We start from the raw sequence: 16433 nt of genomic DNA, 5'->3' as shown, positions 1-16433 counted from the left end.
TTCTCCTCTCTCTGCCCCAGGAGCTCTAGAGCCGGTAGGCTGCTAGGGTTGCACGCTGGGGGCTTCCTAGAGTGACCAGATAGCAAGTGTGAAAAATCAGGACAGGAGGTGGGGGGTAATAGTGACCATATTAAAAAAAAAAAAAAAAAAAGCCCCAAATACACGACTGTCCCTATAAAATCAGGACACATGGTCACCTTAACGCTTCCCTCGTTGCAGCTGGGAGTGTAGGAAGTTGGATAATGATTTGTCAGTGACTCACCGGTTCAGCTCCCTCTAAGCCCTTTTCCTGGCCCCCAATAGCTTCATTCCGAGCCATGGCAGAGACAAACAATAGACTCCTATGACCCACAGCTGCCAGGAGCCTGGGGGCATCTGCCAGCTTTAGCTATCAGAACCAACCCAGCCATACTACAGCTCCTGCTTCAGCAATGGAGGCAACAGGTTTCTACCAGGCTTACCAAGAGCAAGACTGGCTTACTGCCAGACCCTTTCCACCCACAGCACTGAGGCCAGCTCACCTCCCCGCAGGAGCATGCAGGCCTGGCTGTTAGAATGGTGCAAATTCAGGACATGATATGGAAGGCAGAGGATAATATGGACCGATGCCCATTTTATGTCACTTTTCAGATCTAAGCTGCATTTTAACACTGAATCCTGCTTGCCGAACTGCTACAACTTTAACAAGAGGTTTTGGATCACCTGGCCTACCCCAACCCAGATTTGTAAATACTGGATTTAATACGCAGCTAGAAACCTAGAAAACAAAGTCACAGCATGCCCATTATGTTGGTTTTTTTTTTTAAAAAAAGACAGACACCTTTATTTGACAAGAAAACCCAAAAAGTTATTTACAGTAGTTTTTTGCTCCATGAATTTCATTCAGAGGATTCTTCCCTCCCCTTTGTTGCTTCACTCTCCACTGACATCCAAACCCAACCAGGAGGGGCTTCACCATCAAGATGCCAAACAGGATACAGCCATGTGGTGCCCATGCACTGGATGGAGCAGTGCACTGTGGGAATTGCAGTTCTCCCCCTCCTTTCCATTATATACACCAGCCCCAATGCTTCTCAGCCCAGTCCCAGGAAGTTTTGATCCTCCAGAATGGGGCAGAGAGGAAGGAAAACAAGAAGGTGAGAACTCTCCAGTCCCCAAGAAGCCAATGGTTAGGCCTGTCCCTTCTAGAATGGGCAGGAGGTAGCGAGCAAAGCCAGGTTCGCACCCAGAAACAGATGGGACTGGAAGGGGTGGGGGGAGAGAGGGGGCAGAGAAGATTGATCAATTTAGGCTTTTTTTGTCTGTCTTTCTTGTCCCTTCCCAAAAAAAGGGAAAACCTCCTCCCCCCCCCCACACCCCAAAACACAGCTCTGCAGGGAACATCACTATGAATAGAAACCCTAGGCCAGGCAGCTGCCTGGTGCACTGCAGCATTACCTCCCCTGGGAAAGGAATCTGTCAGGACATAGGGTGCTTGCCCTGCCTTGCACCCTGTGTGGTCTCAGTGGGTGAGAGAGACACTAATCAAACCAGTATGGGAACATCTTATACCTACTGTGCACTGGAGTTAAGGACTGCACACAGTGCAGGGCAACAGGAAGTCAGATCTCTTGACTCATCTACAGGACATGGGAAGGGATTTCTCCCAACTGCTACAAGTTGCATCGCTCCTTCCCATGGGCCCATTTTGCTCTAAGCAGAAGATTATTTAAAAAGATGGGGGGGCGCGGAGAAGGGGGGAAATTCCCTGATAAGCCACCACTTTTCCGTTCACTGCCCCAAATCCCACAATGCACTGCTCCCCCTCCACTGCCCACAATTTCCATCTGCATGAGCACCAGGCACTGATGCCAATCATATCCCGCTGACATTAATACCACTATTCATGCAACATAATAATTAGGCTAACAACCTAGGATTAGTGTTTCTCACGATAGATATAGAGGTACGTATATATCGCTATTTAACTTACATTTACAGTGAAACAGCAATATTAAACATGGGGATGTTCATTCAACCCACGTTGTTCCCATTTCTGCAGGCTCCAAGAGTTACAATTCAAATGAAAGGTGCACGGCCTGTAACTCACAGCTATTTGGACTCATAACTGCTCTGCGTGCAGTTTGTGGCCCACGCCACCCTCCCCCTAGACTCCCATTGGCAACTGCAACTATTCACAGGGCTACGTAGATTTTTTGTTTTGCTTTTGTTGCTGTGGCCACAGAGAGATTGCAGGCTCAAAGCTAGCAAGACCCTGCTCTGTGCAATAAGCCAGCTGACCACGAGAGGTCACCATTGCTCCACCTGTGTGGCAGGAACTACATTCAGCATGATGAAAGCAAGGGTTTGAAGATTCCAACCAGCATGTGTTTCCATAGACAGTTTGCAGTTAGCACATCACTAGCTTAACCAAGACTCTGCTTTCCAGGGAATGCCTCATACAGGCTGAAAATGTTACAACAGCAAGAGAAGAAGCAGGCAGTCCATGCCCACAAAGATTCCCTCTTCTGTTGGAAAGAGGGTATTTAATAAAAGAAAAAAAAAAAAAAGAGTACAAGTTATTTCACAGTCAAGATTAATCTCCAACCCTGCTCCCAACTCCCCCACTGAAATGCCCTTTCTTCTGCTCTTGGTCAGTATCCTCCCAGGACATCAGTACATTCCTCTCTCCCTTCCATGATATGAGGTGCACGTCTTCAGCAGGAATGCAAGAGAAACAGGGAAATGGTGAAGTATTTACCAAAGGAAAAAAAAAAAAAAAAAAAGAGTCACAATCAAGAAATCTTTTCAGCAGATAAGATTGCTGAACAGCACCTCAGAGATTTTACTGGCAACAACATTAGGATTTTTTTTGTTTCTTTCAATGGAAAAAAAAAAAAAAAGCCACAGATTTAAGTTTTCCAGTTAGTCTGATCTTTGCCTTTCCACAGGCTCTCCAGGGCTGCTCAAGGCTCTGCGGCTAAACTCTCCATTCACAAAATATATACAAGTCAAAACAAAGAGGTGGCCCAGAGAGGCTTAGGGGAAAGTCTTTTCCTCCTCAGGTGTTCAAAACCTGGAAGGTGTCTCACCACCTTTAGATGCAGTTTTGGCTGGACACTTCATTTGTTTTTCTCCCATAAAGTCAGCAGGTTTTTCAGAGTCTTACACAGCAAAATAGTCATCTAGTAGAGGTCAGACAGCTATAAAGCTCTCTCCTCACAACAGCCACTAAGATCCTCCCAAGGAGCCAGGCCTACCTCCTTTGGGCTCCTGAAGAGAGGTGATGTCTCCAACACGATACAAGAAACCCAGGGTGGAATCCAAGGTGCAAGGGATCCTTGACAGCTTCTGAACATGTGTCCCTCCAGATGAAGATGCTGCAGTCCACAAGGGCTGCTTTGTGAAGGTCTGAATCCAGTCAGGCTCCTTGGGTCCCCTCCTGGTTGGAGAAGGATGTATAACATCTGGGATGAGGATCTTCACTGCCGAGAAACACAGTAAAACAAAAACAAAAAAACAAAAATAAAAAGCCACCACCTTCAGCCGGCAGACGCCAAACCCGACAGAACCCTAGAAGACAGGAAGGGTGGGCAGACCCAGCTGGAGCCGGCACAGAGCACGTTATTTGGAGACTGGGGCAGCCTGGGGCTCTGTGTGCCATAACGGGGGCAGCTGCCCATTCTGCCGTTGCGATTCCAGCTCGGCTGCCTTCTGCAGTGCCACTTCCACCAGCAGCTGAAAGCTGCTGAAGTCCTCTCCGAAGAGCTCGGGCGGCGTGGGGGGCGGGGTGTTAAAGAGTCCGTTGGTGGGGCTGGCCGCGTCCGTCCTGGCCAGCAGCGCCATGGTGCTGCTTGTTGTGCTCTGCTGAGGCTTGGGGTGGGGGTCCAGCTCCATCCGGGGGAAGGGGGGCTGCTTCTCCTGCTCAGCCCCATGGGTGCTCACCACTGTCAGGCTGCTGGCCAGTGGCTGCACGGGGTGGCAGATCACTTGCGGGCAGACAGACATGGATAGCACCTTGGGGGTGGTGGCAGCAGCCGCCATAGCGGGAGCCACAGGAGGCATCACCAGCACCCCAGAGCCTGTGGTGGCCCCACGTGGCAGGGCCACGTCTGCGGTCTTGCCCCCTCGGCGAGAGATGGTGAACTGGTTGGGGTCCTTGCCATCCTTGCGCAGCATGTCGGGCAGGAGCCGCCGCCGGGCGTTGATGAACCAGTTACAGATCTGAGGAGACAAATTACAACTAAGTCAGATCAGCTGCTAGTGGAGCCCCATGAGTGAGAGGCCAAGGCACCATGGAGTCAGGCACATCAAGAATGCCTCCTTGAGGAGGGAAAGAGAACAGCTGAGTCCTCAGCCATGACAGGGACGTGGCTGCCCTCTGGCCTGAGCAATGACACCTCCCTAGCCTTCACTTGCTCCAAGTCAAGCAGAGAGGCGCAAGCGTCCCTTCAGCACCACCCTGAGGGAGGGCAGGCTGAGCTGCTGCCATCTGCCCTCCTTCCCTTCGCATTGCTGGTGGCCCAGGCAGATCTGAGGTGCAGCAAGCACTGCAGGGTGGCCCAGGCTGCTCAGGGGCGCCAATTCACCTGTTTCCTGGCCAGCATAGCCCACCTGGGGCCTGGGCCAGCTCCATGCACACCTGGCCTGGCAGAGGGGAGGCTGTGCTACTTTGTGTTGTTATTCTGCTGCCTCAGGGGCAGGGATTTAGGGTGTGTCCCTCACCCCCCAGGGCCGTGTTACACTCTGGCTCAGGGTAACTTTGATATAGGCCATGCTGCAGACTAACCCCCATCAGTAACTCTACAGCAGTGATTCAGGACACCGTTATAACCCTTGTAGCCCGGCCTCACACAAAGCTAGAGCCCTGCTAATAAAGGGTGGTTCAGGATGGCTGCAGCTAACATGGCTCTGGGCTGCTGTGGGGAGAGGCTCAAAGGTCCAGTCCTGCTCCCAAAGCCAATGAGAGCTTTGCCATCCATGCCAGTTGGGCCTTAGCAAACCATGTCATTCTGAAACCTGTAAGAACACGGTCATTTGAACCATTCTCACTGCAGTAATCAGAATGCACAAGTTCTCCTGTATGTCCCTCTTCAAATAAGCAGGAGGAGCAGGGCAGTAAGGTCCAACTGGTTTGGCTCAAAAGACCAGATGTCTCCTACTCTGACACAATGCCCAGCCAACCCAGGGCAACGCTGAAAGGGAGTCTTCCAAGATTCCTAACATGCTTTCCTTGCTCCAGATCTGCTCAGGAGGATGGACTGGAAATAGAGGACGCAGCATTTTGTACAGGGCCAACTCATGCCGTAGACTCACTCTAGCTCAATGGGCCCCATACATCCCTGATCCGGAGACAGATTTCCTTCACGTAATGCAAGGGCTTTGCTAAACAAACACAGGCAGATTATTGTAACATTCTTGCCTGCATGGACGCAGGTCAGCAACACTCAGGCATGGAAGAGACACTCCTCCACATGACTGCTGTTAGGGCAATCACAATCCAAGACTTGCCTGCTAATACAATGTGGTTTTTAACAGTTATAAAGCTTTAACTTTCAATCTCAATGTCTACAGTCTGCCCCCTGCCCACATTTCCCAGAGTTCTTCAAAACAAACCCAATTTACCCATAAAACTTGTATTTATTCAATGCCTTTCATCCCATCACACTTCTCAAAGCGTATATACGTAGGAATCATCTCTCTCTCACACACACCCCACTGAAATATGCCCATCTCTGGGGTGAAGCGCACACCAATGCTACAGCTAAGGAGAAGTAGTAAAGATTTGTTTGTTATTAAGAGTTGCCATTTCTTTACAGAAAGATAGCCCTTTCCACTTGATCTAATTAATACTGCAGTGCACTATAAAAGTGGTACTAACATGTCACCATTTATTTTGCCAACTAGCAGAATTATGGTCAAACTCTCAAAGGAGCCTTCAAAAATATGTGCACTAACTGAGCAAGGCTCTGTGGGTAGATGTCTGCAAGCCTCTTGGAAATGCAGCTGCCATTTATTCAGTTTGAATGTATATCAAGATCTAAAACAATAAAAAACTAGATGAAAATCACTGTGTTCTACACAGAAAGCAATTCGAAGAGTATGAAGCTGACAAAAGGACTGATCTCTTCCAAATCAACAGCTGTGCAAAAATATTCTCCCTAAGGGCAGAAAAGTTACTGCAACTTGCATCACCATCATCAAGAGCTCTGTAGGTTTTTGGGGGGAGGACTTTCAGACAAGACTTTGTATCTGACACCCTTACAAAAGTCACTATTTCATGTCCCACAGGCCCTAATCTTGCAAGCTTCTCTCTCTGAAGTTCTACACATGGAAGATTTCAAGGATCAGACAGTGTTTCTAGATTAGTTTGATTTTCCTAAAGGGGCACTGTCAGAAAAATCATAGGCCCCATCCTATCCCCTGCTCCCACTTAAGTCATAGCATGACTGGGACCCGTCATTTAACATCCACACTTCTTAAAGGCTATGAGCAATGATGTAGAGTATTCAACAGAAGAAGCCTTTAAAAAAAAAAAACACCTATTGACTTTGTACCATTCATCTTGTTTTCCTTTATACATGTCACTAAGAGGGGAAATTTCTCTCTGCTTTACCAGGATAATTGCAGGTAACAAATTAGGACCAGATCCTCAGCTGATGTAAATCTAGTCCACTCTTCTGAAATCAATGGGGCTCTGCTGAGTCACAGCAGCTGAGGATCTGGCCCTTAACAAGGTAATTAGAGTGGTTATGTTCTGTTTCTAGTCAGCTGCTCTGTGTGTTAAGACACTAGCACAAGACATTGTGTGCCTGGATACACACCATACAGCATGGTTTGGATTAGACCAGGGGTCTGCAACCGATGGCATGCGTGCCAAAGATGGCACGCAAGCCAATTTTTAATGGCACGCTGGAGCCTGCCAGGACTCCAGTGTACCATTAAAAATCCTGCCAATGCGGCAAGCTGCAGGGTCCGCACTCCCTGGCCTTAGCGCTGAGCACAGCAAGCCGCTGGCCCCTCCCCCGCCTTCCCCTGGAGCCCTGCCGCCGCGCACACAGCGCTCTGGGGGCCAGGGCTGAGCGCTCCCGCGGGGCTGCGTTTGGCTCCATGGGGAGGGAAAACTGCTCTCCGCTGATCCAGAGCCCTGCCACCACACGCGCAGCGCTCTGAGGGGTGGGGTGCGGCTGCGTGAGCAGCGACAAAACTCCAGATGAGCGGGGAGCCTCATGGTAAAGGGGTCCAGGGCTGGGTGAGCGGGGTTGGATAAGGGTTGGGGGCAGTCAGGGGACAGGGTGGGTTGGATGGGGGGGTGGGATCCCTGGGGGGTGATTAGGGGCAGGGGTCTCTGGAGGGGGCAGTCAGGGAGCAGAGGAGTTGGATGGGGCATGGAAGTCCCGGGGTCTGTTAGGGGGTGAGGGGTGGATAGGGGTCAGGGAGCAAGGAGGGTCCTGGGGGGCAGTTAGGGTGGGGGGGGTCTCTGGAGGAGGTGGTCATGGGACAAGGAGCTGTGGGGGGTTGGATGAGTCGGGAGTTCCGGGGGGGGGCCTGTCAGGAGGTAGGGGTGTGGAGAGGGGTTGGGGCAGGCAGGGAGCGTTGTATGGGTCCAGAGTTCTAGGGGTCCTGTCAGGGGGTGGGGAGCGGTTGGATGAGGCATGGGAGTCCAGGGGGTTCTGTCTGGGTGTGGATAAGGGTTGGGGAAGTCAGGGGACAAGAGGCAGAGGCTTAGACAGGGGTTGGGGTCCCAGGAGGGGGTAGTTGGGACAAAGAGTGGGGGGGTTTGGAGGTTTGGGAGGGGCAGTCAGTCACTCAGCCCTCTGCCCTGAGCCCTGCCCCCTCCCCCCCAGCCCACTGCCCTGACCCCTGCAGCCCCACACCCCCCCCCAGGCCCCTGCCCTGAGCCCTGTACCACCCAGCCCTCTGACTTCTTCACTCCCTCCCATGACACCAGCCCTGACTCTTGCACCCCCCACATACCCAGCCCCCTCACATTCCATGCACCCCGCACATCCCCACCCCCACCCTGCGCACCAAACGGGAGTTCCTGCACCCCCACTCACATTCCCACCTGCACCCCTCACACCAAATGGGAGCTGACCAGGTAAGTGCCCCCACACCCAAACCTCCTGCCCCAACCCTGAGACCCCTCCCCCATTCTAGCTCCTGGCCAGACTCTTCACCCCCAGCCCTGTGCTCGGTCCACTCCCAACCTCAGCTCAGTGCAGATAGAGGAAAAGAATGGGCCAGAACCAGGGAGAAGGTAGGTACCCACTGTACGTGAGCAGGGCTGGGACCCCAGACCAGCAGCGGCCTGAGCGGGTCCGACAGCCAGGATGCCAGCTGGTAGATGGAACCCCTGAGCGGCAGTAGGCTGAGCCGCTCAGCCTGCTGCCGGTCTGGGGTCCCGGCTGCCAAATCCTTCCCAGCTGGGGTCCCAGCCGCAGGCCCCACTCAGCCCACTGCTGGCCTAGGTGAACGGAACCCCAGACCAGTAGCGGGCCAGCAGCATAAGATCAACATTTTAATGTAATGAAAACCTTGTTTATTTTACAATACAACACTAGTTTAGTTATATAATATATAGACTTGTAGAGAGAGACCTTCTAAAAAACATTAAAATGTATGACCGGCACGTGAAACCTTAAATTAGAGTGAATAAATGAAGACTTGGCACACCACTTCTGAAAGGTTGCCGACCCCTGGATTAGACAAAACACACTTCAAGGGAGCTTTAGTATCCAGTAGGTTTTGTAACTAACCAGCTAACACAGGGTCCCAACCTTACCTACCCTGTTCCCCTTTAAAGGAAACCCTCAGCTTATTTTTAAGTAAGGCCAGTGTTTTCCCTAGCGCCTATTCTTTTACTATTCACCATTACAGCACACAGAGAGGTGGGAGCTTGGCAATCACAGACTGTTTCAGCAATTCATACTACCTGCCTGAGATGAGCCAAAAGCAACAGCTCCCACTGAAGTCCCTGGGAGTTACAGGTGCTCAGCACCTTTCAGAATCAGGCCCCATTATGGATGGAGTGTGTGTGTCTCTACACACTTCTACAAAGTAGGCCTGTTGGGTTCCTCTGGATTTGTTTGTTTGGGGGATGGGTAAGGAAGGAGCTGGTGGGGGGTGTTAAGTCAATTTCAAACTCACAGGCAACAAAGCTTTTGTTGAATCTGCAGGTTTCCTGGGACCAGGCACAACAGTCTTATCTACTTTGCAAAAAGTTAAGAGATACATGGCTTCCTGGTTTCCCTGGAGACCAAGCACTGCTGCTCTCACATTCCTTGTCTGCCAGCCACTGGCCCCCGCTCTGAGAGATGGTGGACAGAAATATATAATCACATGCACTGGACTGGGTGGTAGCTGGTACTTAACCCTGATTTTTAAGTGACTCTAAGAGCCTGGGGGACTGGCAGCAGTTCAAATGGAAAATGTCAAATCTGAACCTCCAATGCCACCTCTAGGGTGCATTCAGGGCTCAGTACATTTTGTTTTCTCTTTGCAGTCACAGAGATTTGCTTAGATCCTCCCCACACCTTGAGTCACTGCCATTGTGACAGATTTTTGTTACCAATCTGCTTTTCCAATGGGGGGCAATTTTACTGTGACCTTAACACCATCATACCACAATGTGACGGGGGCTATTTCAGAGCTTCCCCCCCCACGGAACAAACCTATGGGGGTGGGGGAGGGGGACGAATTGTCACTGTTAGTACACAAGGCACTGCTTTGGGGCACTTATGTACTATTTGATACTCTTTGTATTATTACTATTCCTACATGCCAAACTTATCCTCGACTTTGTCTGCACGAGAAAATGAGAGCCACTGGCCCAAGCACTCCTGAGCCAGCTCCATGGGCTCTCTAGCATCATTGGAGCAGCTGCAGGGTTCCCAAAAATGAAAGGGAAGAGAAGTTTAGAGAGAGACACATGCTGAGTGTGTGTCTGCCTTGCTGCGAAGGGGGTCAGTCAGCTGTAACAAAATACATGGCCAGATTGCCCAAGTGTTGTGCATGCACTTGTGATTATTGTGTATGCAGCTTCTGCACAAAGCAGGTCACTGGGCACATCCAAATGTACAACCGGGGTAAGCAGATTGGTAACAAAAATCTGTCACAATGGCAGTTTATTTGAAAAAAAAAATCAGGCCTTTCAGTTTTTAAATAAATAATAAAATCACCTTTAAGACTTGAGAACCTTGAACTTCTAGGTTCTGTTCACCAGCAAGTTATAAGTGAGACAGAAAACAAATAACATTAGCTGAGTCTTTATAGGGATAGCAGAAAGACAGAGCATAACAATATAATCTTGGCTTCTGATCTCCCACTTAAGCAGGGTCAGGCCTGATCGGCAAGTAGCTGGGAACCACTGTAGAAAAACCACAGCACTACAGACAGAGTGGGGGCTATTGGGTAGGCGGCACTTTTCCTCTAAGCCAGCACCAGTACACTGGCTCCAAGGAGCCCTGTGCTACTGGAGATGCCATCTTTAAAATGCTATGCAAAATAAATAAAATCAATCACAGTTAATCATCACCTGCTGTCATTAAAGATTCCCAGCACTTTTCAACAGAGTTGGAATATTGAAGGCAGCACCCCAGACACATTCCTGGTGGGGGACCTGCACTCTGTCCACATTACAAGGAATAAACACTCATCATCATCCTTTAGTTTCTTCCCTCTTTGTCCTACAAGTTATGCAGCATTGCACTCCTCTGTTAGAGGGCTGTCATATTCCACCTACCACTGAAATGCTGCCCCCTCTGAGATGAAGGAATCCCAACATAAGGCTACGTTTTTAAATGCTTTGGAATCTGTGTTTGGAGATTAGCTATGGAAAAGCAAGTCCCTGTGCTGCTCTGTTGCACTTATGCATAGAGGTGGGTGACCCCAGAACTCATCCCAAATATAAAGAGCCCAAAAGAACATGCAGAACAGGGCCACATGGTGTTCCCCAGAATGATTAGATGGGGGATAGGCAGCTTCACACATCGAAGTATCCTGTATTCTGCTGCTCATCCTGCAGTACAGGTAAGGAAGGGAGGGTACCTGCCTCCAGCATGGGCCAGCCTCTCTGGGCCTGGCATACGGGAGCTGCAGCCGGCTCAGCCTCTGCACCAACACAGAGTGACCCTTCCCAGAGCCCCTCACCACCCAGACCCTGCTGATCTGGACGCTGTCAGGACATCTCTAGAGTCCCCAAACCAACAGGGCTGGAGTGGGCACATCCTACAACCTAACAGCGCTCAAACTCACCCTGCAGAATGCCCCCTCTGCTATGGTTTGCCACAGAAGGCACAAATCAAGCCTTCCGGGAGCACAAAGAAGAAAGTCTCACAGAGTGGCACAGTCCGGAGAATACTCATGATGCTGGGACATGCCCGAGCTGGAGTTCCACAGCAAGAAAAGGAGGGTGTGTGGGGCAAGAGAGACATGTCAGCCCTGAATGTGCTTAAAATATCACCCAGCAATGGGCTTTAGCTCTGTTGGATTATCTAAGTGTGGGGGCTGGCAGCCAGCATGCCTTAGCTGATCTTAATTGCCACAATATCACAGAGGGAGACAGGGAACTGAGAGTGACCCAGTCAAACAGCACCTTGAACTGCACCCCAAAATGACTAAAAAATCAGTGCTGAGTGCAGAACAGGCATTAATGCCCCTGCCTCCTCCTGCACTAGCCAACATTTGCCTTCAGATATGCCTCACATGGATCACTTCACAGTGACCCTGCAGCGATGACCAAGACATGGGTTCCCATGACACAGCCCACATTCAAAAGGAGGCATCGTAATCTTCCAGCCATGCACAGATGGACGGAGAATTGCTCTGGGATGCTGCTGCTCCCTATGCCAGTTTCCCCAGACTAGGTTACTGGGATGAAACCATCACACTCATTCTGATATCTGAGTCTCTGGAGCAGCACTCTGCCCACAGTAATTCCCCAGCTGTGCTGCATCCTCTTTTAATGGAGTGGGTTCAGATTCAGACCAGGTGTGAGCGGGTGTCACTGCGTAACACTTCAGCCATGCTGCAGCTGCAACAACTAGAGTCTAATCACATTTCACCTGTCCCCCACCTTAAAGTCTAATCACATTTCATCTGTCTCCTCTAGCAAACCCACCAATGTTTCAAAGGTACTATTTGATAGGAGTACAGGTAGCAGCATCTACCCTTTCTCTTAGCACTCATGAGAGCAATGATCCAGTAGCACTGGCTAGAAAAACTTTATTCCTATTTGTTTATAAGATCTCATGGCAATTTTTGTAAGAGTTGGGTTACATCCAGTCCAAAAGGCCAATCCCACCCCCTAGTTTTGCATTGTGGTTGCACTCCGCTGCCCCAGAACTGGGCTGCAGATGTTGGGGTTATGGAGCACTCTGGGGTCTTTCAGGAGGAAAAGTGCTGAACATGTAAATATAGCTTTGCTGCTTAACCTCTCTGCCTCAGTTTACCTCTGTAAAACAGGCCCCCTAATACCTACAACCTGTCTCCCAGGAGTGGTGCCATGTTTAAAGCATTACAATCTGCAGTGCTCTTCGAGATCTTCAAATGACTTCTCCTTGCACAATACAAGTGCAAAGCAGTTTTGTGCCAAATATTATTAGGCAGGGTCAGGTCCCAACCCCCCTGTGCCATGCATTTAACTTAACCCCCTCCGGTCACCAGAAATACATCCTCTTGGAGGGGGGACAGGAAAGGCTGAGAAAAGTTCTTACCTGCAGCACAGAGAGGTTGGTCTGGCCGGACAGACTGAGTTTCTCTTGCTCAGATGGATATGCATTGAACCTATGCTCATACAGCCAGTCTCGGAGGATCTTCACCGATTCCTTCGGGAGGTTCCCCCTTCTTTTCCTCTTGTTTGACTGCAACAGGTCCAGAGAGGCAGTGCCATCATCTTCTCCGAGGTCGCTGTCGGACATGGTGGAGCTGCCTGCAGACCGCTCCTGGTTAAAGCCTACCGAAGTGAAAACAAAACAATGCACAGGTTACGCTGCATTCCATTTTGTAACTGGCCTGATGCAAAGGGGTTAAGTTAATTAACAAGCAGTCCCTCAGCTGAGCCCTATTTTGGGCAGAATCCCAACTGCACCAGTGGCTCAAAGATCAAGATGAAGCCATTATGTTCATCCTAGTCCTGTGCAGACCCCATCCATCTCCTTCTCAGAGGGGTTAATTGCCTTGTATTCCCCCTTCCCTTGGTAACTTGTTCACATTTAAAATAATATAACCCTTTATAGGCCAAAATGTGAAACAAACAGAAGCTGAAGGGTGCTCTGTACCTCTGAGCAACAGGCCGTTTGTTCAGATGCCTAACTTTAGCCCCAAGGCCCTGATCCTGCAGGTTTCATATGCTTAAATGTAAGCATGGGCCTAACATTCCCATTCCCCTGGGACAACTCAGTGTGTGGGGTTAAGTACACCTCTAAACTTTTGCAGGACTAGGGCCCAGCACTGGCAACTTTAAGAAAACACCACAAAGCCAACCATGCATGATGAGTGTCTGGACTCCAAGGAATGTACCAAACTCGTGTTAGTCAGCCTTACCATTCAAAGTTGACACAGCAGTTAGAAGAAATACCCTTTGATCTTGCATATAATTTGAGGGAAGATTTTGAGTATCTAAACCCCTCTGCCTACCCTGCAAAGTGTTTACAGAAGCCCAGTGTCACCCCCTGAACGCGTTAATCCTCTGCAGAGCACAGACACGAGAACACTCGAAGTTATTTCTTGGTTTACTTTACACACACAAAAAAAGTCTCCAAACTCATTTACTACTCTCCCTTCCCCCTCCCCCATGCAGCTGCAGACATCTTCGTTAATTGATACACAAGCCCCACCACAACCCAATGGGCAAAATTCAAATTCGCTTAAGTTCCTACAGTTAGTTCATTACCCTTCCCGGCCATGTGGCAGAGTTGGTCTGAAGATGGCATTCAAAACCTCGGCGCTTGTGTCTGCTCCCCAGCACGCACACACACAACAAAGCAGATTCAAGTCCATTGAAATGCAAGCCCCTTCCTCCCTTCAAGAGAAAATGGCAAAGCTGTCTCCCTAATTAAAAAAGCAAATGGATCCCTGTCCGGCTCCTGCATGCAGCCCTGAGTGGCCCAGGGATCAGGAGGAGCTGCTGGCTACGTGAGAGACAGAGAGGCGCTCTGTTGTGCTCCGCTTCAAGGCACTCTGGAACTGAGCAGGGATGGAGGAGGTGCTGCTGTTTCCCTGTGGCCCTGAACTGCCCCCACCACCAGCTGCCCACGGGAAGTGCGACCCAGCCCAAGGAGAAATCCAACACACCCGGGGGGGGGGGGGTGTTAATATCATCAGCAGATTTAAAACACCTTGGTCTGATCTAAGTTTTCCCCACCCACCATGCAAAACCCCAAACACTCTGCCAAGCCGGGTTTCCAAAAGTTCAATATCTTCTCCAGCCAGCGGCTAGGGGCCGCGTCCCAGCACAAAGGGAGTTCGAGTGGATCACCAGCTCGGGCAGCTCCCAACCAACGAGACCCTTCAGACACCCCCCCCCCCCCAAAGTCTCTACTTCGCTTGGATTCAAAAGAGAGAGACACGCACAAAAAGGAGAACTCACGTGTCCCAAGTAAAGTTCCTCGTCTTGGTAAGAGACAAAAAAATCATTCAAAGCAAAATCAACCCCCTCCCCTTTCTTCAAAACCTGAGTTTATAAACGACCCCCCAAATCTGGGTGTGGGGAGGGGGCTGGATAGTTTGGAAAGTTGCGGGTTGAATCCCGGTGCGAGGGGGGGGAATTCCTCCTTTCTTTAAATCCCTGCCTCTCTCACACACACACACAAAACAAACTGGGACTCCATGTTTTCTGCCTGTTACATCTGCGATCTTACCCCCAGACCTCCTTCTCTTTCTCCTCGGCCCTTCCATGGCATGGGGAGGGGCTTCGCCGGGTCCAGCTGCACCCCTCCCGGGGTGAAAAAAGGGGCTCTCTCCCCCCAAACAAAAAAAATCACGCCCAGAGGGGAGCAGAGCTCGGAGGGCGAGGCAGAGAGGGAGAAAGTTTCTCTGTCTCTCTCCCGGAGTGACAGATGCCTAGACAGAGTTCTCTTTGTTCCAAAAGAAACAGGAACTTGCGCGGTTACCCCCCACCCCCCACCTAACCTCCACCACCACCCCACCCCACCCCCAGCTGTCACTTTACAAGCTCTGCAAACAACAAAAATTCCCTCAAACATGGATTGCTCAGTTAAGACGGGTCTGGGGCGAGAGATTCGGGGATCCAGAGGGGGTAAAAATCAGCGAAGAGGAAAAAAGACCCTGTTGTTTTTTTCCTAGGGGGAGGGGGTGCTGTGCAAGAGGATCATTCATTCAGGGGGAAAGCAAGGCAGGGGGCGGCACGCGGTCGGGTTTGCTGGTCCTCCTGAAATGTTGCAAGAAGTGTGATCAAACAAAAGATTCCCCCCCCCCGCCCGCTCTCCATAGTTCAGTGCTTTGAAGGTATTTTTTTTTCCTCCTCTCCCCCCGGTGCCTTTTCTTTTCAGGGCGATGCAGGAGTTTCTGCAGAGTTTGGCGGCTTCCTCCAAGCCACGAGGATGGAGAGGGGGCGCTGCCCCCCTCCCCAGTACGTGGGATCCCGATGGGCAAGCCACGCTTCGCCAGCCACAAAGTTTGCCCGAAAGACAAGCAGTCCCCAAACTTCCCAAACTTACTTTTCCTCGTCGGTTTCATGTCCCCTCCCGGCTTCAGTCCAGTTCTGGGCAGGAGGGGAGTCCGCGCAGCTGATGGGCGCTCCTGGCTCAGGGAGGAGAGCTGCCCCCTTCTCCCTTTGTGTAGGCTGCGGAGGCTTTTAAAGAGGAGGGGTCTGGGGCTGTTGGATGGGTCTTTAATACCTGACACGCTGCCTGACAGCTCCGGCTGGAAACCACCTCTGGGGCTTGACGTCAGATCCCCCCTTTCCAGGGCTGGTTCACGCACTTGGGCGCACAGTTTTAGGGGCAGCAAAGCAACCGCAGGCAGTTCACCGCCACCCCCCACCCCCATGAGATCTGAAATGTGGGGGAGGGGAGGGGAGGAAGGGTGGGTGGTACACGGCAGAGAATCTCCTCCTCCCCTCTCTCTGGAGAATGCAGAGGGCAAGTTGCAGCCTCTAGCCTGTCGGAGAGGAACCCACGAGCCCACTCGTGTAACTGCTACTGCCCAAGTCTCCGGTCAGAGCATTATACAGATAAAACCCTGCAGAGCAGCAGTGTAAGCACACGAGGTCTGATTGTTAGCTGGCGCCTGCGAATCCGGACTAACTGCACTGAAGAGAAACCATGTAAACTAACTTAGGAGGAGGAGCTCACAATGTTACAATAATACCTACCCTGTGTTTTTGGTGCTTAGTCTAGGCAAATCTCGGGCAATTTTCAAGCTTAGATATAGGGTTGTTTTTAATGGAAAACATTTCTTCCCAAAGCATGCTCCAAACTTTTCAGCGCGGA

The 16433-nt window shown here is 50.7% G+C and overlaps 1 protein-coding gene across 3 annotated transcripts; it reads right to left on the bottom strand.

The window, feature by feature from the left end:
* Positions 1 to 821: 821 nt before the first annotated feature.
* Positions 822 to 16143, bottom strand: TGIF2 (TGFB induced factor homeobox 2). Of its 3 annotated transcripts, none has more exons than XM_050917422.1 (3): positions 15660 to 16143; positions 12696 to 12934; positions 822 to 4203 (listed from the first exon to the last, which is right to left on the bottom strand). In XM_050917422.1, exons 1-3 carry the CDS (start codon positions 15988 to 15990, stop codon positions 3604 to 3606), a joined length of 1170 nt encoding a protein of 389 aa, XP_050773379.1. In that variant the 5' UTR covers positions 15991 to 16143; the 3' UTR covers positions 822 to 3603. The 3 variants fall into 3 exon arrangements, with proteins under 3 accessions (XP_050773379.1, XP_050773380.1, XP_050773381.1); XM_050917423.1 differs by having other exon boundaries at positions 15840 to 16143; XM_050917424.1 differs by lacking the exon at positions 15660 to 16143 and adding an exon at positions 14841 to 15011.
* Positions 16144 to 16433: the final 290 nt, after the last annotated feature.

Source organism: Gopherus flavomarginatus, chromosome 11 (assembly GCF_025201925.1).
Source record: "Gopherus flavomarginatus isolate rGopFla2 chromosome 11, rGopFla2.mat.asm, whole genome shotgun sequence".
Lineage (NCBI taxonomy): Eukaryota > Metazoa > Chordata > Testudines > Testudinidae > Gopherus > Gopherus flavomarginatus.
This window is presented reverse-complemented; position numbering and strand designations above follow the sequence as displayed.

Coding starts and splice junctions, on each gene's coding strand:
- TGIF2 (XM_050917422.1), bottom strand. CDS start 15,990: ATGGGGGTGGGGGGTGGCGGTGAACTGCCTGCGGTTGCTTTGCTGCCC. Junction 12,935..15,659: donor CATGAAACCGACGAGGAAAA/GTAAGTTTGGGA, acceptor TCACTTCGGTAG/GCTTTAACCAGGAGCGGTCT. Junction 4,204..12,695: donor CCAACCTCTCTGTGCTGCAG/GTAAGAACTTTT, acceptor TTGTCTCCTCAG/ATCTGTAACTGGTTCATCAA.